The following is a 23,652-nucleotide window of genomic DNA, read 5'->3' as shown; positions in this document are numbered from 1 at the left end:
AAGACCTACATTTTTTGAATCATTAAGAACTGGCAAGCAAATGCCAATGAAATCACAAAAACTAATGCAGTTGAAAAAAGCTAGTGGATAAACGTCTGCTGCCTCAACCTTGTCTAACCACTTGAATCCAGCAGTTGGATCTTGGGGGACACAAGTCTATCCCTGCAGCATTGGTGCAAGGCAGGAACCTACCCTGGACAAGATACAAGTCCATCACGGGAGATATTCATACTTTAGGACTTGAGAAGGGAATGAAGTACCAGGAGGGAAGACACTCACCATTGCTGCAGACATTCTTAGTTTCTTGTTATATTTAATAAATAAAACTTGAAAAGTGAATGTTTAGCATATCAGGATTGGCCAAAAACATTTGCAACACTTTCTATACTTCAGTGTAAATGATCTGAAAACACTTTTGCCTTAGTTTGTGGTTAATGTGAAATGCCCGATTTTCTACTGCAGTGCCTTTGGTCCATGCATTGCTGCTGTGGTGTGACATGCATCTTACATCAAAGAACTGTTGATGATGTTTTCGGTGGATGAGGAATTGTGGTGAACAGTTACAGACTTTTCAAATATTGTTTGAAACATTTTTGGAGTTCTCAAGGTGGCATCTGTGGTAAAAGGTTTGGGAGTGAAGATGAGCTAAATGAAGAAGTGGCTGCGTGTTCTGGATTCAGACTGGTACAAGAAGGGGATCCATGCTGTTTTTTCACACGGCTGTTGAAACTGATGGAAGAAAGATTATGTAAAAAACAATGAGGAGTAAATACATGTAGTTATTCTGTGAGCGTGTTTAAACATTTCTAAAACATGTTTTGCAAATGTTTCTGGCAACACTCATGCATACAATCAAAGAAATAAGAATGTGGTGGCTCAGTCAAAGTTGCTGCTTCTACTGTAGACAAACCATGAATCACAGATCCAATCTTCTAACTCAATTTACATGGATTGTCCAGAACAAGATGGCAGAACCTGGGAAGCTTGTACACTATGGTGGTAAACAGACTGGACAACAGAAACAAGAAGACAAAGACAGATGAGAGCCAGTAACTGCAAAGTGAAGTGGGGTTCATCTATGTCAGAAGAAAGTACTTTATAGATAATAAACCCACAACATACAAAAAGTAAAAATCATGAGTATGTCTGAATCATTCTTTCTAAAATGAGGTTTAGTTGCAAATTACTTCATTTTTAATTCATATCTTTGTTTAACTTCATACATTTGTAATTGCTGCGAGTTAATCCTCAAAGTATTAAAAATGTCAAAATCACTTCTACTCAAGTGCTGCACATTGTGTAGAACCCATAAAGTCTGATTACTCAATGAGACAAAAGAATATGTGACCTTAAAATACCAGACATTTAATAGCAGTCAATAACATTGTCCACTGTGGTTTCAGCTACAGCCAGAATATCCTGAAGAAGAGAGTGAGGACTCTTTTGTATGTAGTCGCTGCTGTGTCCCAAATTATGCTGTACTGTTTTCAGATCCAGCGCAGCCAAAATTTCAGCAATGTCGTCTACCGTTTGGCCAGTAAGATTTATAAGCCCAGTCTGTGCAGCACTGCTCTGTGTTAAAAAGCAATCTTTCAGTATACTGTCTGCTTTTTCACGTCCGTTAGTACTAACCTCATTAGTAGGAAAATCCCCTTTTTCAAATAATTTTTGCAGGGACATTAAAACTGCACAGGCCTTTTGAGCAACTGGTCGATCACAGTCATGCAGTCCCACAAACAGAATGTCAAATATCTGTAACGTTTTTAATTTCAGCATCAATTCACTTAGAGATTTCCTCCTCAAATCTGTTGATGGTGTAACAGCATAGGGACAGGAAGGGATGAGTGTGTTAGCGAGAGTCTGATCGATCCACACTTCTGCAAGCTCTAAACTGTGAACTCTGACTTCCCAATCAAAATCACCGCAACCCACTTTAAAAACCACCGAGAGGGTTTCTTCAAAATTTTCTATCGGCAGTCGGGAACACTGCTGCAGCCAGCCTGTAAACACCCTGAGTGCGGCTCGTCTTGGAAAGCTCTCTGAATCCTGGGATAAAACGCCAACTAGCCGGGACACAATTCCTTCCTAGACAGAAGAATTCAGTTATGTCATTTAATTTGCATTTCACACAGATCTTAGTAGCCAAAGCAACATTTTTAATTATATTGTGATGATGTTTGGTATTGTTTAGGTTGAAGTTATTTCTTCACAATCATGGCATAGTATAAATTAATTTGACACATAAAATTCTGCTCTACACCAAAGCATTTTTTATTTCATAAATGAAAAAACATATCCAGCCTCTTCTTGGGTTTTAAAATAGAGGTGATGGCGTTGGGGGTCTAAATATAAAAACAAAGCTTTAACATACTGAATACATTCACTTCGAAAAACGGTGCCTCCTGCATTTCTGAGGCATGGTTGTGACAACAGAAGTAAACTGGAAGTAACGTTTTATCACATATTTTGAAGAAAAAAAAAATAAATGTTTCACTTCTCTGTTCACAGAAGCCACCATGAGTGGGGTTTTACTATTTACACCAGTTGCGTCCCCAATTTACCAGTTTTTTTTTTATTATATCCTACTTTTGTCTCCGCAGTTCTGTTTTTCCAATGGTTATGTTCTGCCATGGCTTGTAACAAATGATGATCTTCACAAAAGTTTGCCGAGTGTTTCATATACAGCAGTGGCAGACCTGTTCCTGTGCCCGCCCATGTGTACATATCTTTTTTTTCTTTTTTAGGCAATGCTGGCACAAATCCTGACTCTCATAAAGACAGATACACACTTAAAATTGTATGTTTTTTTCCTAAAGTGTGTGATGGTGAAGCAAGCACACACCAGTTTCTTTGTACTTTATATGCATAACAATAAATCCGATTACATTGAACTGCATTTTTTAAATAAAAAGTTAGGTTTTTTGCAAGACACAAGGACGTCAGCACATCGGTATGTTCACAGGGCCAATAAACAGTCTGCATTATGCACTTCCTGTGTGCACACACCATTAAAAAATACTGAGAAAATTAAAACACGCCGATTATGCTGTACAGTCCGGCCACAGTGAACCAGACTGAAGAGCCACAAACCAGTTATGCGGAGGATATGGTGATCAGTAACAGCAATTCACATCTGGGCATTTACTTTCAGTTATGTCAATAGCCGCGTGTGGAGAGGACGTTTCCAAGTGAAACCACAACCCTGGTGCTGAAAGGTTACTGCAGAGGTAGGCGATCTGTAAAGTGAAGCTTGTAGCTGGTCTCTTTTTACAATGGCTGAATCTCACTAGGTTTTGCTTGTTTCCTTCTTAAAATAAAATGAAACACTGCAATGTGTGTGCAATTCCAACGCACAGATACGGACTTAAAAATTGATATATTTGGTGAGTTTTAAGGCTTTTTGTTTTACATTTGGACCCCCTGCCCCCTAATTTCCATTTAAAGGGTAAGAACAGGCTAGCTTTTTTTTTAATTTTTAAAAATGCTTTCCTTTAGAACAGTTTCATGTGGCAAATTAAGACATACCATGATCATTAACAAACAACCTTTAATGTAACATTTGAAATATATCTGACCCAATTTAGCTTACTAGGAGTGTTTACATATGTTTCTGTATTACATGTCTTTATATTTTAATAAAGTGCATTACCTGTGTAAATTGGATGGTGTTAGAATTTAACTTATCATCTTTGTTATTCATTATATAGATGGCTTGTCCCAAAAAAGAAACAGTACTTGCACGAACATATCCTTCATGATCGGTCAGCAAACTCATTGCGATCTGAAGAATTCCAGAATTTAGAAGAAGAGGTGGAAATTCTTCATTGTCTAAATGAAGGGAGAAATTAAAGTTCATTATTATTTTTACATATCAGTACACCCAAAGAGATTTTCAGGTTTTTCAAATGTTATGTCCATTTACAGAACAAAACTAAATCTTTCTAATAAATGGGTCCAAATTATCCAAATTCAATGCAGTATCTTAGATCTCCGCGCAGTTACCATTTGTAGCTTTTCAAGTTGTGTATTTTATTCCTTGCAGTTAAAAAAGGATTCAGTTATCCATCTTGTTTGGGTCACTGCATGATAGTTTTATTTCAGAAATTTGTGCCATGCAGGCAACACTTCTATGGGATGGAAAATATAAAGAAAAGAGAAAGCCTATAAATAATCTGATAAAATAAGCACTGACCATTATCTGGTGCGACAAATTTGAACAGAATTATAGAAGTATAAACAATCTCATTACTTTTTGTGGACTTTAATTTACAACCTTTTGGAAACGCAGTTCTGGGCTCCACCTGGTTTTACTCAGTTTGTCACATTAACATTACAGAAAAGTACTCAGTAACTTACATAGCACTTCTGATACATCGGAGTAACCCTTGGCACGAACGGCCACCTAATTTTATATATAGAAGATTTTTTGCATAGGCATACAGTTGCACTGAAATTCTGGAAGACTTAAAGGATTGTAAAAGTCCTGTAATACCGATTGCATTTAATAAACCCATCAGTTTTTTAATCTCGCTCATTTGTTCTTTGTCCAACTGTAAATGAAAAGCAAGGTATTTCAAGTGTTTCTGAATGATCACAGACTACTGCTGAATTATTAGAAGGTAGCTGCTTTAGCCCAGGAAGCAATCAGCAGGAACACAAAGGGTACACCTACCTTGGAGATGTAAAGTGAGGTGTGTAAGAAGCTCTAAAGTAGAATCCCTGACTTCCCACCGGATGTCACAGAGGCGTTTCTTCAAGACAGGAAATAGATCTGAACAGAGAGACAAACTTAAATCACAAATTATTAAAAGCATAAAAGTCACTAAGTACAGTCGTGGCCAAAAGTTTTGAGAATGACACAAGTACTGGTTTTCACAAAGTTTGCTGCGTCAGTGTTTTTAGATCTTTTTCTCAGATGCTCCTATGGTATACTGAAGAAGAATTACAAGCATTTCATGTTTCAAAGGCTTTTATTGATTACATTAAGTTCATGCAAAGAGTCAATATTTGCAGTGTTGGCCTTTCTTTTTCAATTCACCCTGGCATGCTGTCAATCAACTTCTGGACCAAATTCCTGACTAATGGCAGTCCATTCTTTGTCAGAATTGGTGGGTTTTTGTTTGTCCACCCGCCTCTTGAGGGATGGGATTAAGGTCTGGGGAGTTTCCTGGCCATGGACCCAAAAGTTCAATGTTTTGTTCCCCGAGTCACTTAGTTATCACTTTTGCCTTATGGCGGAACGGGGCTCCATCATGCTGGAAAAGCCATTGCTGGTCACCAAACTGTTCTTGGATGGTTGGGAGAAGTTGCTCTCGGAGGATGTTTTGGTGCCACTCTTTATTTTACAAACTTTGTGAAAACAAATAATTTGTGTCATTCTCAAAACCTTTGGCCACAACTGTACAACATTACCTTGAACTTTTTTAAACTTCAACCTGAACATTAGTGAAGACCTTTTTATTGCTATAGTTATGGGGTCTGAACCTAGCATTGATCGGTTTTGGCTATTAATAATTGTAGATTTCTAAAAAATAGGCTTGCAGGAAATTAAAAATGAAGGTGAATATTTTTAAATTTAGCTTAACAATATTGCAATCAGCCAATGTGACATGGACATCTTTCAATTGGCTTTGAAATGTGAAGCCATATACACCATGTGGTAACTCTCTCCTATGATGCAATTTTAATCTGATGAATTCTTCATATTTAGCTGTCCTTAGTAAAAATAATAATAATGTAATGCAACATAAGTAACAACTTTCATAAACTTGCTAATTCAGCCTTATCTGGGTAGTATCAGTGCAAACCAGGAACCATCTTGAGGTGGGCTACAAGTTTATCGCAGGCCCCACTCAAATGATATATGGAGAGTTCAAGATTGGTATGGTATGCTCATGCAATAATTCATCATTAAGATCAAAAAGAACTTTAGAAATAAAAAATTGAAAATGAAACAGCACAAAATAGATAGGACACACTAACACTAAAAATGGCTACAACTGAGTGTTACAGGTGGTAAGTGAAAATACAGGAGATCACCCAGTGTGAACAGGACATTAGTACACAGAAGTTTAGGAAGAGGACAAAGGGGTCAGTGAGTGATGGAGAAACACCACAAGAGAGTGATGGCTGCTTTAATAAAATGGGGGTGTAATGGACTATCATATATCTGAGTCACACATGCCAAGGGGAAAAATTCAGCTACTAAGCATTTTACCTTTGTCAAAGATTGGCCACATCGCTGTTAGGTCAGGGTAGCACAAAACATATTTTAAGGTAGCTTGCATGACTTTCTTCAAAACCTGTAAACACAATATCGTTAAAACCTTAACTGTCATCTGAACTTCGCTTCAGATCCATTACTGACGGACCTTCTGTTACAACACGCAACCATTTTGAATCTTAAATCAGTACTGTTGATAAACGTGTCAGGATGCAGTTCAATATATATATTTTTATTAATATGACTGAATACTAATCAACATGTAACAGTAAGTAATGATATACTGACATAAGAAATACCCAACCCAATACGCCTCTGTCTCCCAGCCTAATCCCTCTTCTGTCAAGTCCTGTACCATACCATCAGGAAAAATGGCAAGGGAAGTGAACAGCATCATGACTCCCAAATCATAAAGTCAATGTACTTAGAATTTCTGTAAATAAAAGATCTAACCAGAGAAGCAGCAAAATCCCAGTTTTAAATGGAGTGCTTTGTTAATCTACAATACTGATGATAACCCCAGGAGAATCATATTAGGGAAGGAGATGAGCCAGATCCTCAAAGTGATTAATTCAGGGGTCTTCCATCAGAAGCATGGAGCTATTTAGTAGCTACTGCACCCAAGCAGAGCAGCATAACTTGGTACACAGGAAGAGTGAGCTTGGATAGATTTCCAACTGTGTTTTGGGTCATTCTCTTGTTGGACTATCCAACCCCTGCGTAACTTCAACTTTTCGACTTGAACATTATCCTGAAGAATTAGTTGATATTGGGTTGAATTCATCTGACCCTTGACTTTAACAAGGGTCCCAGTCCCTGAACTAGCCACGCAGCACCACAGCATGATGGAGCCTCCACCGAATTTGACAGTAGGTAGCAGGTGTTTTTCTTCCGCCATGCAAAGCACCTTTTGTTACCACCAAATAACTCAATTTGTGTCTCATCAGTCCAAAGCGCTTTGTTCCAAAATGAATCTGGCTTGTCTAAATGAGCATTTGCATTCAACAAGCGACTCTGTTTGTGGCGTGAGTGCAGAAAGCGCTTCGTTCTCATCACCCTGCCATATTGATATTCTTTGTGCAAATTGTGCTGAATTGTAGAACGATGTACAGATACACCATCTGCAGCAAGATGTTCTTACAGGTCTTTGGAGGTGATATGTGGGTTGTCTGTAACCACTCTCACAATCCTGCGCATATGCCACTCCTGTATTTTTCGTGGTCTGCCAGACCTGCTGGGTTTAACAGCATCTGTGCCTGTGGCCTTCCATTTCCTGATTCCATTCATCCCAGTTGAAACTGACAGTTTAAACCTCTGACACAGCCTTTTGTAGCCTTCCCCTAAGCCATGAGACTGAACAATCTTTGTTTTCACATCTTTGGAGAGTTGATTTGAGGATCCCATGCTGTCTGTTACTCTTCAGAGGAGAGTCAAAGGGAAGCACAACCTTCAGTTGACCACCTTAAATACCTTTTCTCATGACTGGACACACCTGTCTATGAAGTTCAAGGCTTAATGAGCTACTCCGACCAATTTGGTGTTGCAAGTAATCACTATTGAGCAGTTACATGCATTCAAATCAGAAAAATTACAAGGGGACCCAAATTGAATACTTATGTACATGTGATTTCTCAGTTTTTTTATTTTTAATAAATTTGCAAAAACCTCAAGTAAACTTTTTTCACGTTGTCATTATGGGGTGTTGTGCGTAGAATTCTGAGGAAGAAAATTAATTTAATCCATTTTGGAATAAGGCTGTAACATAACAAAATGTGGAAAAAGTGATGCACTGTGAATACTTTCCGGATGCACTGTATAACTAACCCTCCCCTTCCCATTTAAATTTAGACCAAAGACATCCTGCAGTCACTTTTTTCATTCCCCCCAACAGCAACCCCCTTCGTACACACAGTTCAGGACCACTGGCACTAGTATTCATGGGTAGTTTGTATCAAAAGGTTGTACGATTACAGTCACTCAACAGTGACAAATGCATATTCCAGAATGGATACTCTGTGTGTATGTGTGTGTGTATTTTGTGTCTGCGTTGGTACCATTATCTCTAGCCATATAAGTAAAATTGTCATTCCAAAATTAAACATATGACAATAAACTTCCAACATTTACAACATGGTGATGTTTACTGCTCAGATAAATAATCTGTCGATAAAAATATTTATGAAACTAGACATACTGTTGTGTTGAAAACAAATAAAATTGCTTACAAGTGAATCTGTATCAGGATTCCTGAGGTATTCTAGCAGTAAATGGACAGAATCTGAATCAACAATTCCTTTAAAAGAAAAAAGAAAACACATTTAAGAAAGACCAAGTCCAGGATTTCTAATGTGCCATATCATTTATTTAATAATTTAAGTATGAGCTATTGCAATTTGGTATACTCGGTTAACCAAAAAAGAGCTTGGCAAAAACTAAAATTACAATCCTTTCATGGAAATGTAAGAAAAGAATCATCTCTCTTTCTGTACCTTAACAAATATACAGCAACTTGCACCTATGTGCATTCATCACCCAGCAAACTAATATAATGTCCATCACTAGCATGAAAAGGTAGTGGAAATATCCCAGAAGCCCAGCTACTACACCAGTGGGTGAACCTTCTACAAGACACATTCACCACAGTCATACTAACTTCTGCCCCAGATACGACTTGGAGAAAAAATGTCACAGTTCATCTTTACTTTTATGTAGAAGTTACACTGTTCAAAACACATGGGGCTTCAACTGGTATCACTGGTCTATAGGTTGCGAGCGTGTGCTAATTACATACAGTGTGTTGCCGCACCCACCACTGGTCTATAATTGTTTGAAAATATTCCATTCTTTTATGGAAAAACTATATTGTTTAAATTCTTTTTAATTTATTTTTTAAGAAATCTGCCCATTATTCAGTTTTCCATTTCTTTTGATAACCTGATCATAATGAAAAGAAAGTATTTTATATTAAATCCCTTCACAATTGTACCACCACAATTTAAACAAATGTCTACAAAATGAAGAGATCTTAAATAAATGGTCTTTAAAATATGAACACAGTACCTTTCAAATGTAAAATGCTTTCAAGGGCATCCACAGCAAATTTTTGAACTTTCACATTCCCAATCAGGTGTCTACAAATCTGAGATCCAGCTGGGGTGGCGGGAATAGCAGCGCCAATGCACATTTGTAGCACCAATAGGACAGAATTGAGGATCGCTTCAGGTCGAAAATGTGTGGCGTAATACGGCTGGGTAATCTGTAAAGGCAACAGAGCGTTTTTAGAGTCTTTTGTTGGTATTGTATTACTGCCCCTACTCTGTGGGAAAATTTAGTAAGAAGTTCATTGGATTATGAACAAAGGATAATGAACTTGATCCAATAAATTAACAAGATATTGTTGATGTGTGAATTCACCTCAAAGTCATCAGAAAGAGTCACATTTAAAATACATCTCTTTTCTATTTATGTTCATGTTATTTATACTATTGAACAGTACCCTTTCATTTCAGTATGTACAAACTTCACTTTGAATTACTAGACATTACATAGAAGATGTATTTATGAAGACACAACATATACTTGCTTGTAGGGTGTGCTTGAGCAGATGCAGGATTCTGGAAGCAAAACAGGTCTTTGTTTTGTGTGCCCCCAATAGTTTAAGGAATTACAAATGTTAAACAAAGAGTTGAAAAGTTATGCTTAAAATTCAAACAAATGAATTTTTATGAAAAGGATGTTATTTTAGCTGGCTTCCTAACCTACAGTTGTGCTTGAAAGTTTGTGAACCCTTTAGAAGTTTCTATATTTCTGCATAAATATGACCTAAACCATCATCAGATTTTCACTCAAGTCCTAAAAGTAAAGAGAAACCAGTTAAACAAATGAGACAAAAATGTTATACTTGATCATTTATTTTTTTAAGAAAATGATCGAATATTACATATTTGTGAGTGGCAAAAGTATGTGAACCTTTGCTTTCAGTATCTGGTGTGACCCCGCTTTGCAGCAATAACTGCAACTGAACATTTCCGATAACCTTTGATCATTCCTTCACACCGGCTTGGAGGAATTTGAGCCCATTCCTCCATACAGAACAGCTTCAACTCTGGGATGTTGGTGGGTTTCCTCACATGAACTGCTCACTTCAGGTCCTTCCACAACATTTCGATTGGATTAAGGTCAGCACTTTGACTTGGCCATTCCAAAACATTAACTTTATTCTTCTTTAACCATTCTTTGGTAGAACGACTTGTGTGCTTAGGGTCGTTGTCTTGCTGCATGACCCACCTTCTCTTGAGATTCAGTTCATGGTCAGATGTCCTGACATTTTCCTTTAGAATTCTCTGATATAACTCAGAATTTATTGTTCCATCAATGAAGGCAAGCTGTCCTGGCTCAGATGCAGCAAAACAGGCCCAAACCATGATACTACCACCACCATGTTTCACAGATGGGATAAGGTTCTTATGCTGGAATGCAGTGTTTTCCTTTCTCCAAACATAACGCTTTTCATTTAAACCAAAAAGTTCTATTTTGGTCTCATCCGTCCACAAAACATTCTTCCAATAGCCTTCTGGTTTGTCCACGTGATCTTTAGCAAACTGCAGACGAGCAGCAATGTTTTTTTGGAGAGCAGTGGCTTTCACCTTGCAACCCTGCCATGCACACCATTGTTGTTCAGTGTTCTCCTGATGGTGGACTCATGAACATGAACATGAACCTGAACATTAGCCAATGTGAGAGAGGCCTTCAGTTGCTTAGAAGTTACCCTGTGGTCCTTTGTGACCTCGCAGACTATTACACGCCTTGCTTTTGGAGTGATCTTTGTTGATCGACCACTCTTGCGGAGGATAACAATGGTCTTGAATTTCCTCCATTTGTACACAATCTGTCAGACTGTAGATTGGAGGAGTCCAAACTCATTAGAGATGGTTTTGTAACCTTTTCCAGCCTGATGAACATTAACAACTCTTTTTCCGAGGTCCTCCGAAATCTCCTTTGTTCGTGCCATGATACACTTCCACAAACATGTATTGTGAAGAGCAGACTTTGATAGATCCCTGTTCTTGAAATAACACAGGGTGCCCACTCACACCTGATTGTCATCCCATTGATTGAAAGCACCTGACTCTAATTTCACCTTCAAACTAACTGCTAATCCTAGAGGATCACATACTTTTGCCACTCACAAATATGTAATACTAGCAGAATACCTGCGCTTCGCAGCGGAGAAGTAGTGTGTTAAAGAAGTTATGAAAAAGAAAAGGAAACATTTTAATAATAACGTAACATGATTGACAATGTAATTGTTTTGTCATTGTCATGAGTGTTGCTGGCATATATATATATATATATATATATATATATATATATATAAACATATATATACACACACACACACACACACATACATATATACATATATACAGTTATATACATATATACACATACTGTATATATATACACACACATATATACATACTGTATATACAACATATACATATCTACATATATACTGTATATACACATATATATACAAATCTACATATATATATCTACATATATATATATTAGGTGGGACTCGATTAAAAAATTAATCCAATTAATTAGAGGCTGTGTAAGAATTAATCTTGATTAATCGTATGTAATCGACACGTAAATTTGCCCCAAATCGCAAATGTTTTTTTTTTTAATTTAAAACGGTTTTAGTGGGCTTACAGAATCAAATAATAGACATGGACATGAATATTGTAAACTGAAGCTGTTTTAATTTCTAAAAAAAGCTTTTAAACTGCATTTGAATTCAAAACAGAAACAAAAATATCATCCCTGGTTAAAATTGGGCAGACTTAAAAATAAAGTGGTAGTTTAAGTACTTTAAGTACATTTTCAGAATAGTATTGTCTTTAAATAATAATAACCAAAATTTCAACATAAAGTGCAGTTTTCTTCTTAAAAAATAAGTCAGAAACATAAAAGGTAATTTGACCAGCTTACTCTTTAAACTCTGAGTAACATTAGCCAAAATTATTTTGTACATTAGGCTAAAACAGTGTGATCATTGAACATTTTGTAATTAGATGTATTTAGAATTACTAACGGTCACGGAAGTCCAATGATCCCCAGTAAGAGCCACAAAGTCCGCTTTCTGTAATGCATCTAATTTTGCTTGCTTTTCAGTGTGCACAAAACCATGCTTTTATCAAGGCTTCGCTCGGGTAGTCGAAATGATCAGTCGTAGGAACGCGCTTTATTCCGACTCTAACATTTTTGTAGCTGTGATGTGTGCATCAGTGTAATGGATGTACCAGGAAATCATGCATTGACAAAAGTTCCCGTTTTCTTGGAATTGAAAGTGTGATTAAATGCTTATTTTTAACGCGTTATGGAGTACATGCATCAAGCTTCTCAGCTGTGCTTGTGCTAAGAAAGGGAAAATTTTTAAAAATAACGTAACATGATTCTGCGTTAACCTAATATTTTTCATACGTCCCAAACCAAGGAGATCGAAGGTAAAATGAATCAGGTAGCGCGTACATAGTCAGTACACCCTCTCGAATCGAACCTCGAATGTCGCGTTAGAGGCTTAAGACTCTACAATTAGCCACAGCGTTTGGCTTGTCTGTGCTAAAGTATGTATTGTAGATCGGGTTATATATATACATTTATATATATATACCCGTGTACCACAGTGGAGAAGTAGAAGTTATGAAAAGGGAACATTTTAAAAATAACGTAACATGATTGTCAATATACAGTAATTGTTTTGTGAGTGTTATTGAATGTTGCTGTCATCAAGGATTTGATTATCATTATTTCTTTCAATCAGGCTCGTATTTGTAGGATGTGTTCAAGTTACATTCCGTGTTTGTCAATCGTTGTAAAGATAAGAGGTTTCATTCATCGATTAGTTCCTTACTGCATCAATAAACAGCTCGTCTTCCTTTTTATCTGTGATGTGACAAACTGCATGCACGGGTTTTTTTTACACTGTCTTCCTTTAGCAGGACATTCACTTTTTCCACCGTGTGCTTTGTTTCCGCAGTAGCTGCACTTATGAATATGATTGTATGTATAAGACGCTTCATATTTTTTTGCTGCCTTCTCAATTGTGTAATTCGGTTTTTGTTCAGCACTCTTTGGAACTGTTGCTTTTTGTCTGCTCATTGCGTCAGTTCATGTGAGTTGCTTGGTGTTCTTGCATCGAAGGTTCCCAGCTATACTGGTGCCATCTCGTAATGTCAGCTAAGACCCGGCACTTAAAAGTTTCTCTCGCAGTTTCAATGAGTTTGTGCCAAACACCACCCTGACCATCTCATCTTCCTCTGCATAAGCACAGTCCTTCACCCGTGAACATTTACCGGCAGTGTTTGTATTGGATTGCCGCTGATGGATGGGCAGGCACTAAATTACAAACGCTAGTGGCAGCCTGTCTATGAACTTAATTTAATATAAACTTACGGTTCACGCCGTGCTTTGTTTCCGCATATGCATCATTTGCTTCATAATGTTTTTCTGCCTTCTCAATTGTGAAATGGCGTTTTGTGCTTGGAGTTCTTCCTTGTTCTCTACGTACTTACGTAGGAGGCGTGATGATGTCACAGGAAACTCCGCCCCCCACGACCATCTCCAACTCAAGACTCCATTACATTATATGGGGAAAAATAGCTTCCAGTTATGACCCTTATGCGTAGAATTTCGAAATGAAACCTGCCCAACTTTTGTAAGTAAGCTGTAAGGAATAAGCCTGCCAAATTTCAGCCTTCTACCTACACGGGAACTTGGAGAATTAGTGATAAGTCAGTGAGTGAGTGAGTGAGTGAGTGAGTGAGGGCTTTGCCTTTTATTAGTATAGATTTGATCATTTTCCTTAATAAATAAATTACCAAGTATAATATTTTGTCTCATTTGTTTAACTGGTTTCTCTTTATCTACTTTTAGGACTTGAGTGAAAATCTGATGTTGTTTTATGTCATATTTATGCAGAAATATAGAAAATTCTAAAGGGTTCACAAACTTTCAAGCACCACAATGTTCCCAATGCTGCCATCCTAGGTCTGTTAAAAATGAATATATCTCTTATATATATTTCTCTTCTAGTTCATCCTGCTTCCTCTTCAAAACCAGTCCCTCCCACACACGCAGCCCACACAGCATTTCTCGATTCCTATTGGTTCGTTCTGCTTCTTCTTCAAAACCGGTCCCCCACACACACAGCCCACATGGCATTTCTCAATTCCTATTCCTCCTCTTTCAAACCCGTCCCCACACTGCCTGCGGCCTCCCGTACTCCCCACGCTTTTCGACATTACTATTCCTCCTTCGGATTACCGCGTTCCCGCTCCTCTCTCATTACCCTATTGGTGTCACGTCACCGCCCTATATCTAGCCTGACCGTGTGACCTTTCACTTCGGCCACGTGTGCGCCTGGGAGTCTTTTCCGTAGCCTGATACAGGAAGGTACTCTCTTGACCATTGGCATTGGTTTCGCTCCTTGCTATTTTTGTTATACTGCGATGGTTGTTTCCTAAGCCTTTTTTATAAAATGAACGACAGTATCTTCTGTCGACCGGTTTTTGTACAACGTCATCTCTATTCCAGGATTCATTTCTACAATTAATGCATTGCATTCAATTATGTTATCTCAGCAAAATAAAAAATGAGCATAGTTTTAATAATTATCCTAATATCTCATTGTAAGGAATTCACAACTAATTATTCTATGCAGTCTGTGAAGTTATTTGAGAATTATGGTCTGTGAACAGAGGACTATTTCAGTTAATCACAAATCCAAAATCCACCTATAGTAGCATCTTTGGAAACACATCCCCTGCGCACTTACTGTACTGCCAGCCCAGCAGGTTATTTTCAAAGGTGCTGATTATGTGCTAATCAACTTCATGTCCCTTTTTATTGTAAGATTTTGACAGGGGGCAACCCACCTCTCATATACAAATTGTATTCTCTGTGGACTAACCATAAAGTGTTTTTGAACTCATCTCTACCTGTTGGGCTATCAAAAAAGATTAATTTGTGCCTGTTGGAAAAGAAAGCAGAATAGCCTAATCATTTACCTACATAATGTGGCAGAACTTAACTTCATTATCGAGTAAGTGCCTTGTACAACAATAATTATTATTGAAACAATCAGTATTTCAATAAATGCCCGCAGCACCATTAAAAAATGTACACAAGAAAAATGTTGAGTTTATATTTGCGATTCAATTAGGTACTGTATTAAAAATAAAGAATGGACAGTGTACAGTTATTACTATTTTTTCCTTAAATGGCATTAAATGAAAAAACAGAATATTAATATGCCTGTGATTATTTAAAGTATACATTGCAATCAATTTTACTTACAATTTCTAAAAGTTCATGAATATGAGAAAGTGAGTTGCCCAAGAGTGCAATACAGGATGTTTTTCTGCATAGCTGCTCTTCAATAGTCATGTCTTCATAAAAACGTGTTTCAAGTAGGCCTATAAGTTAAATATTGTTATTCATTCATTACTGGTTCCATTTTAAACTTTTGTATCTCAAACACTTGATATAAGTAATTTGTTGTGATTATTTAAATATCTGTTTATAATTAAATAAGCGCTATTTCCTCAAAACTTATTTATTTTCATCCTCCTACTACAGTCATCACACAGGCAATCAAGAGTTTTCATCTTATTTTAAATTTACAAGAATTGTCAGAGCCAAAACCCAGTAAGGCTTTGGTGAAATCAGCATCTGCATTGTATGAAAATGTACCTTGATCCTGTGGCTGCTGACTAGCTGAATAAAGTATAAACTCCAACGGATGAAGGAACACACTGATAGCTGACATACTTAGGCTTCGCGGGCTGTAGATTACAGAAATTGAGAAGACATTTTTAACAGCTTAAACTAAGACAACAGTTAATTATCATAAACATATTTTCTCTTTAACTTACCAGTTCTTCAGGTTCAAAATTCCTGATGCCAAAGACCCAGTCTGTGCTGGACTAATAGTCCGGAGAAAATGCATTAGTAAGGTAGAAATCGTGGAGTCAGCTTGTTGGAATATAGGGGTCCTAGAAAAGCCAATTGTGGATTCATAATGAAAACCAAATGAATCCTGGAATCATGACAAGCATGTCTCACGATAAGTATATCTATAAACACATACCATAATGAATCAAACAGATTTACTAGTGCTTCTAAACATTAAAAAAATCATAATTTTCGGATTAATGTAACGTTCAAAATTGGGTCAAATGAAACCGTAATTAAAAAAAATTCCAGTTTTTTAAAAATTAATCCATCCATTAACTGAAGTTAACCCGCTTACTGCAATTTCAGGTCTACGGGAACATTAGCCTGTCCCAGTGCCAGGTTTTACAGCAGGTTTAATGTAAGTTTTTATACTATTCATTCATATTTTTTTCTTTTTTGCATTGCTTGGATGGTAATTTTCCAATGGTCCAAGGACCAAAGATGGCTGCCATCATATGACCTCCCCTCACGGAAGACATGCTGCCACAGCAACCATTTTCTTCCTTACAGAAGACCTGGAAGCACACCAATATCATCCACTCTTTTCATCTTTTTTAGAACAGATAGACCGTCTTGTTGACAAAATGATTTGCTAAATCGCTCTGCAAGTATCTGATTGTTTCATGGTTTTGATACATCTTCAAGCCTTTGTCCATGTGCTGTGGTAGTTTACTTTAAAACAAAAATAACATGTAGTATTTGTTAAAGGATGGTGAACTCTCTCTTTAATTTTAGTATAATCTTAGTGAAAAGTCAAGCAAAATGACACCTTTTATTGGCTAACTGAAAGATTACAGTATGCAAGCTTTCGAGGCAACTCAGGCCAACTTCTTCAGGCGAGATGTAATCTTAGAAATTCCCAGATAATACCTCAATGATTACTGAATTCCCTAATTTAGACTGCCATTGTAAGGATACAAGAAATACAGTAACAGTGCAGTTGTCTTGATTGTACAGTGGTTAGTATTCACAGTCATGAAAAAGTATTTTACCTTGACACCGAAAGTAAAAGCTCCACTAAAGGCTGGGTCAGAGTAGTCGGATGTGTTTCAAGCAAGCTCTCAATGTGTCCTACTACCTTCTCCCACAATATCTGCAAAATCCACGGCTCGCATGTCTTACAAGCCAAAGTCATCAGCTTCAAAGACTGTTCAATATGGAAAGGTTCACCTGAGAGAAGAGTCTCTTCTACATGCGTACCAACATGTTTTACTACATTTGTCCATTCACGATTCTCAGTAGAGGTGCTCTGTAACAGATCCCTCATATCAGAACTATGGCCGTCACCACTAAGCACAGGGGCATTCATAGACTGCTGTGTTGGAAGAGTTAGCAGTTTTATTAACAACTGGTTTGCTGCAGAGCTGACAAAAAGACTGCGGTCTTGTTGAAGTGGCAGGATGACTTCAATCAGCTCTAAAAAATAAAAATAAAAAACCTAAGCAACATAAATTTCACTACATAATAAGAGACAAGTGATTCAATAAAGAATTACAACGCTTCTGACTAAATGAAACTATATAATTCTAATAATATATATATTAACTATACCAAAATACAGAATATGCAAAACCACTTTTAACCTGAACAAAAATGGCACTTCATATTTTCAATTCAATATTTCATAGGTGAATTAAAACCAGGCAATTACACATATTGCATTTTCAACAATCTGAAACAACTGACATGGTATTTACTACACAGAACATATGCAGAGTCTGTTGTTGATTGTATTTTTGCAGTTATTTTTTTTATTCAAATGTTAAATTATGAATGAGAAAGGCATACAGTAGAATATTTGCAATTTATGTTTTTTTACCAACACTGTTTGTCTTACACACCCCATGTCAGGTTTAAACCCAGAGATGTGAACGTTCACAAAGTAAATCTTCCTACTACATTAAGGACATACTGCATAGCCCCCCTGATTTCTTTAGAAAATCCACCACTGAGTACCTGCTATTTAAATAATTACAATGCTATTCTAAAGCATGTAGTTCACCCCCAGACAGTACTAACAAAACTATTTGTGGATAAATAATCTCATTCGAATTATGCACATTACTGTACGCGTTTTATTGCTATTAAATTATTTAACCAATAGTGCAACTACAGTATTTCTTACAAGTCCTAAAGACATTTATGTATAATCACCAAATTTTAAATAGTGTTGATTAATAAAATGCCTTGCCATTTTTCAAAATAAACTGGAAGGCTTTCATATTCTGCACAGCACTCAGGAGTCCATGGATCCACCCACACCTCACAGTGGCATCTTCCCAAGTCCTCTTCTGCATCAGTTCCCTGTTCCCAAAGACTTCCCTCAGAAGTCTTAAATGCTAGCACAGGATGGACAAGAAACAAAAATGCAGACAGATTAGTTTATGCCAAATTAATAAAAAAAGCATGTAATTCCATTTGATCACATTTACACATTTTGTGTCCAGAAAGTCAAGTGCACATGCTGCGTATTGAAGCAATTGAATGGATAAGCACATTTTGATTCTTCGTAGTAATAGAAATAAACTAGGGGCTATGGAAGAAAAGAGAAAGGGATACAAGTTCTCTATTGCATGTGAGTGTATTTCAAAGCCATCATTCATTCTGTTTTGCAGTGGCTGTTTTATAAAGATTATAGAACACAGTTCCTCTACCTCTAAAAAGCTGAATCCGTCAACTGATGCTGCAAGCAGTCCAGTTAATCTGAAGATGAAGGAGAGCATACAGGGTTCTGGATCCTTTTGTTTGATTACTGTAGCAATTAATTCGGTCAAGCAACTATTCTGTTCCATCAGAGACTCATTTGGCACTACAACATAAAAAATACTGACAATGAGCAAAATACTGTGACAGAGTTATTTACCTTTTTTCAAATTGTTCTGGATAACAACATCAGTAAAAGTAAAGTATTTGTTAAAATTAATGAAAGAGATTTTTTTTTTGCCCATGGTGAAATTCTCCTGTACACCTCTGGTTGTTTAGACTGAATAAATGAATGAGAGTCAATTTCAGTATCATTAATATAAATGCTCCTATCCAGTTACAGGCTCATGAGGCCATAGCCTATACCAGCAGCATTGGGGGCAAGGCAGAAAACAGCCCTGCGACTCTACAGCAGGGCCCACTCATTCACGCACCCCAAACTTCTCTATACTCTCACAAGATGGATTTACAATCTGTTTTTAACCTCCTTGGTTTGTGGAAGAAAACCTGGAGTGCCCACAGGAATTACATACAAACAACATCACGGTATGCAACTCAAACCTAGAACGGCGAGTCCATGAGGCAGCAGTGCTGCAAATAATGTCACTGTGCTCCCCGATATAATAAAACATTATAACTTTACAAATCATGTTATAGCAGAATGAACTGCAATTTCTAATTTGACTAGTTAGGGTTCTCCATGGTGTCTACAATTGCATAGCTGATAAAGACAGCATACATATATCTAAATATTTTTTAAAGTTTAGATATGATTTAATATTTTTTTTTTTTATGTGTAACTCCTCTTGATTAAAAAACAAGTTTGTTTCTTCACTGAATTCTTGCAAGTTGATTTTATTATTTGAACACATTTAAAAACAAGAAAAAAGGGCATAAATCATCACATTCATCTGGCCTTCATGTGAGAGAAAGAATAAGCAATAATAATAAAAAAAAAACACAATAATACATGAACAGGCATTTTCGTGGCCTTGAACCCCTGCAGATTTTTTTATTATTTATTATTTATTTTATTTTACAAAAAAATTGAAGAACATCAACAGGTAAAAGTGTGTCAAAAAATGAACATAGAAAAGTCAGAGAAACAAAGAGAACTACAAAATTAAGATAAATATATTAGATATACAGTACATAAAAAATACGTTTTATGATCATTATTAAAAATTAAATACAAAAGGTAAACAAAGAGTTAAATGCATAAAGAAAATTAATATAAAAAGTAAAAACAAAGTTCCACCCATCTACTGTGTCCACTTATCCTGCTCAGGGGACAGGCGCTGTCACCCACAACCAACTACATGAAGAACAACTGTGGAACTAATGTTGGGTGCACTCTCAAACAAATCCACATTTCCTCACGTGGCAGCAAATTAGTTACCAGTTAATCTTTGTGTCCGTCAGCGAACCCAGAAGAAGACACATGGGAGCATGGGGAGAATTTGCAAACGCCACACAGGCAGTGACCAAGTCTGGGATTTGTACCCCGTCTCATGGAGAGGTAAGGTAGAGTCACCATTTTAAAAAACTATTCTTTGAGTAGTACTCTACTTTTACTGTGTACATCAGACTTTGTTCACTCAATTGACATTAGCCCGATTCAATTCTTTTGAACATGCAAGTGGCACACTTTGATTTTTGTTTGTCTCAATTTAAATAATGACTTTGTTCATCTTCTATAAATTACAAGGAGAGATACTCTCCAAGTTAGGTTTGATTTTCTAGTGAAATAATCTACCATTTTAGCACTAACCATGAACTTCAAGTAAAACATCACTGAAATGGTATACGTACCTTTACAAGTCATCACTTTGAACCAGTCCAGAAGCTTTTCTAGACATGTGTCATCAGGAATTGGCAGCTCTGGGTTGGCTAATACTGCACAGACTGAGGGTAACAGCATGATGCATTCTGTCTCCATTGCAGATGATCCTAGACGCATATCAATTTATGGAAACACTGAAAAAGAAATCCATTTCAAACATAAAGCCGAATGGAAGACACAAGAATTGTTACAAACTATACATCTTAAGAGCACACACACACACACAAAACTAAAAAATGACCATTCTCTACTACCTGACTATCTGATCTCTCTAGGGTGTGCACTAATATTTTGAATTTCAGTGCACGTATTCACATAGCACGTAAAGAAGCAAGTGAGGGAAGCTACACTTCACCAACAAAAACTTTACAAATGAGTAGCAGCACAATGGCTCTCAATCCAAAAATGTGTTATTTAAAATTTGAATGTTAGGAAAGAGCATAGACTACCCATCTGCCCATTTTTCAAACGTGCTTATCCAGAGCAGGGTCATCGAGAAGCTGTAGCCTATATCAGGGTAAGGGAAAAAGAAAAAAAGGGGTGCTTGAAGCTGCCTGCCTGGCATCTCGATTTCATCTATATCAGCACACTTTATGTTAGCAAATGAGAACATTTGGTTTTGTGCTTTATTCTATAATAACAGTTTACATATAAGAAGGAAGTCTTACTCTGTAAACCAAATGTTTAGACAAGGCTTTTAATGATTAACTGTTTCGGAACGTTTGCATGTTAATTAATGGCAGAGGTGTATTGCTAGATTGATCCGAGTTGTCATTGGTGGGACTGAAATGTTTACCCGCCGCTATATGAAAATGAACCTCAGTGATAACAGGTGCTCTTCTCTTAAGACTAATCGGACTTACTATGGAGAGCCTTGCTGCTCACACAGTGAGCCTGCACCAGTTGGTGTAAATTACTCCAGGAACAGGAACATCAGTCTCCTTGTGGTTGTGAGGCAGCACCATTGCGCCACCCATCATGCCGCCAGCAGATAAATTAATGTTACAAACATTTACTTTAAATACAGACCCAGTTAGATTGTCTTATGCTCATCCACTATGACCATTATTTGCGGTGGCCGTTTCCTTTTAAATAACTTTGGTTTATGAAACATGACAACACAAAGTACAATGACAAAATATTTCAACAAGTAACGCATATTTGAAGAAAAGAGACTGTTGTCTGATGTGAGATGAAACTGTTGAAACCAGGCGCTCCAGAGACAGCTGTTTAGGACGAATTTGGTCAACCATCATAACAAAATCTGTAACAATTAGAATTGTCTGAAAAATCACAGTGTTTTTGTTGGGGATGCAGAGTGTATCTGGCTTGAATACATCTTAGCATGAAATGCTTGTGGTCTTTCTGCAACCGCAAATACTGGCATTCACAGTGTGTTAAAAAAAAGTGAACTGGGGTCACTGGAGTATGATTTGGACATCAACTCTGTATCTAAAAACAAATCCAGCTCCTCGGACTCCATTTTTCAGTAAACCTAAACATTTTGTGACCGGTAGCTAGCTTTTTTAGAGCTGGCTATAATGTTGTTGCAACACTTTCTTTGACTTGTTTTTTCAATTTATGTTAATTTTTGTCGTTTTAAGATTTTTTTTTGTGTCTGTGTTTGACTTTCAGGATAGGCTCTGATAGATTGGGTTATTTAATCATTAAAGAATGCATGGATGGATAGAAAACATTAATTAATAAGAATTAAACAAAAGTACAAAACGTCAGTGTGTTTTAAAGACCGTACTCTTTCCGAGACTTTGAGCCAGGATGCTAATTTCAATTTTTAATACCTGTAAACAAAACCGTGACAACTGAACGAAGTAACTAAAAAATGACAAATTCTACAACTTTCAAATCAGTTAGCTTGGTCCTCGAACGCACCTGAACGTTACACCATGTGTACACTTTCGAACTGGTTTCTAGTTAAAAATCTAATTAATTAATTACAATACAAACAGTCAATTATCTATATCGTGTGTTTCTGTTAAAAGGCAAACATAAACGAGAGAAAGCATATTATCAAAGATACAAGTAATACCGCGGCACGATGGCGCAGTGGTAAACCCCCAATTCACACCTAGGTTCAAACTAAAGATGTTGTCTGAGCAACGTTCGTATGTTCTTGATGTGTATTGTTATTTATTATTATCGTTATTTTTTTCTGCTCCCTCTTCTCTCGTCTGACCTTTTCAATACTCTCTTACCTCGTAACGTGGTCCTTGTTAGACTTACTGACAGCGTTTTCATGAAGTGCTCTGCGATGTACTGGCATCCACACCAGCGTTGGTTTTTGGCACAGCTCCCGATAGTGCCAGGGTGCTTTCTCCTCGGTAGCAGGTAACTCTGAGCACAGTGACTAGAACTAAGCTGGTCTGGGAAATGATTGAGTTAAGGAGAGCTCCTTCACTATGTATAGGTCATTTAAATTCATGGTTATGAGAAACGATCCTTTAGACGTACATAGACCATTCAGGGAACGAAGCCTTTCGTCTGTGCATTGCCAAGTATGCTGATATTCCTTAGCTACAATAAGATGCACACAGATGCTGAACTTGGCTTATAATGAAACTCCTCCAGTTCAATGAGTACAGATAGGCCCTCCTTCTCTTCTTTTACACATTCGCTCTACTTCTTCTGAACGTACAGGGCGCGTCCATCTTTGGAACAATCCAATATGACGAAGGGGAAAATGGAGTTTTAAAAGTCGCTGTTACCCAACTTTCATTTTGATTTAATATGCAGAAGTTGATCGATGCCAAAAATTTATAAATTTTAAATCATTTGCTTATGTAGCTATGAACTTGGAAATTATACATTTAAAACTGTACAACTCTTTACTACCTAGCTCTAC

The 23,652-nt window shown here is 37.0% G+C and overlaps 1 protein-coding gene across 1 annotated transcript; it reads right to left on the bottom strand.

Moving 5' to 3' along the window:
- Positions 1-22: 22 nt before the first annotated feature.
- brat1 (BRCA1-associated ATM activator 1) lies at positions 23-23,611 on the bottom strand. The gene is made up of 14 exons (XM_039775763.1): positions 23,006-23,611; positions 20,762-20,926; positions 18,901-19,055; positions 18,438-18,585; positions 17,239-17,662; positions 16,165-16,284; positions 15,983-16,074; positions 15,587-15,705; positions 9,284-9,479; positions 8,449-8,516; positions 6,218-6,302; positions 4,673-4,771; positions 3,650-3,828; positions 23-2,085 (listed from the first exon to the last, which is right to left on the bottom strand). The coding sequence occupies exons 2-14, from the start codon at positions 20,907-20,909 to the stop codon at positions 1,366-1,368; spliced, it is 2,553 nt and encodes an 850-aa protein (XP_039631697.1). The 5' UTR covers positions 20,910-20,926; positions 23,006-23,611; the 3' UTR covers positions 23-1,365.
- Positions 23,612-23,652: the final 41 nt, after the last annotated feature.

The sequence above is a fragment of the Polypterus senegalus genome, chromosome 13, assembly GCF_016835505.1.
Source record: "Polypterus senegalus isolate Bchr_013 chromosome 13, ASM1683550v1, whole genome shotgun sequence".
Classification (NCBI taxonomy): domain Eukaryota; kingdom Metazoa; phylum Chordata; class Cladistia; order Polypteriformes; family Polypteridae; genus Polypterus; species Polypterus senegalus.
The sequence above is the reverse complement of the archived record's forward strand: the minus strand, read 5'-3'. Positions and strand labels throughout refer to the sequence as shown.

What these genes read in the sequence shown, in the direction of transcription:
- brat1 (XM_039775763.1), bottom strand. Translation starts at nt 20,909, where the DNA reads ATGCGTCTAGGATCATCTGCAATGGAGACAGAATGCATCATGCTGTTA. An exon ending in CTTTTACTTTCGGTGTCAAG is followed by an intron (nt 16,285 to 17,238) that starts GTAAAATACTTT and finishes TGGCTTTTCTAG; the next exon opens with GACCCCTATATTCCAACAAG. An exon ending in AAGCATTTTACATTTGAAAG is followed by an intron (nt 8,517 to 9,283) that starts GTACTGTGTTCA and finishes TTTCTTTTAAAG; the next exon opens with GAATTGTTGATTCAGATTCT.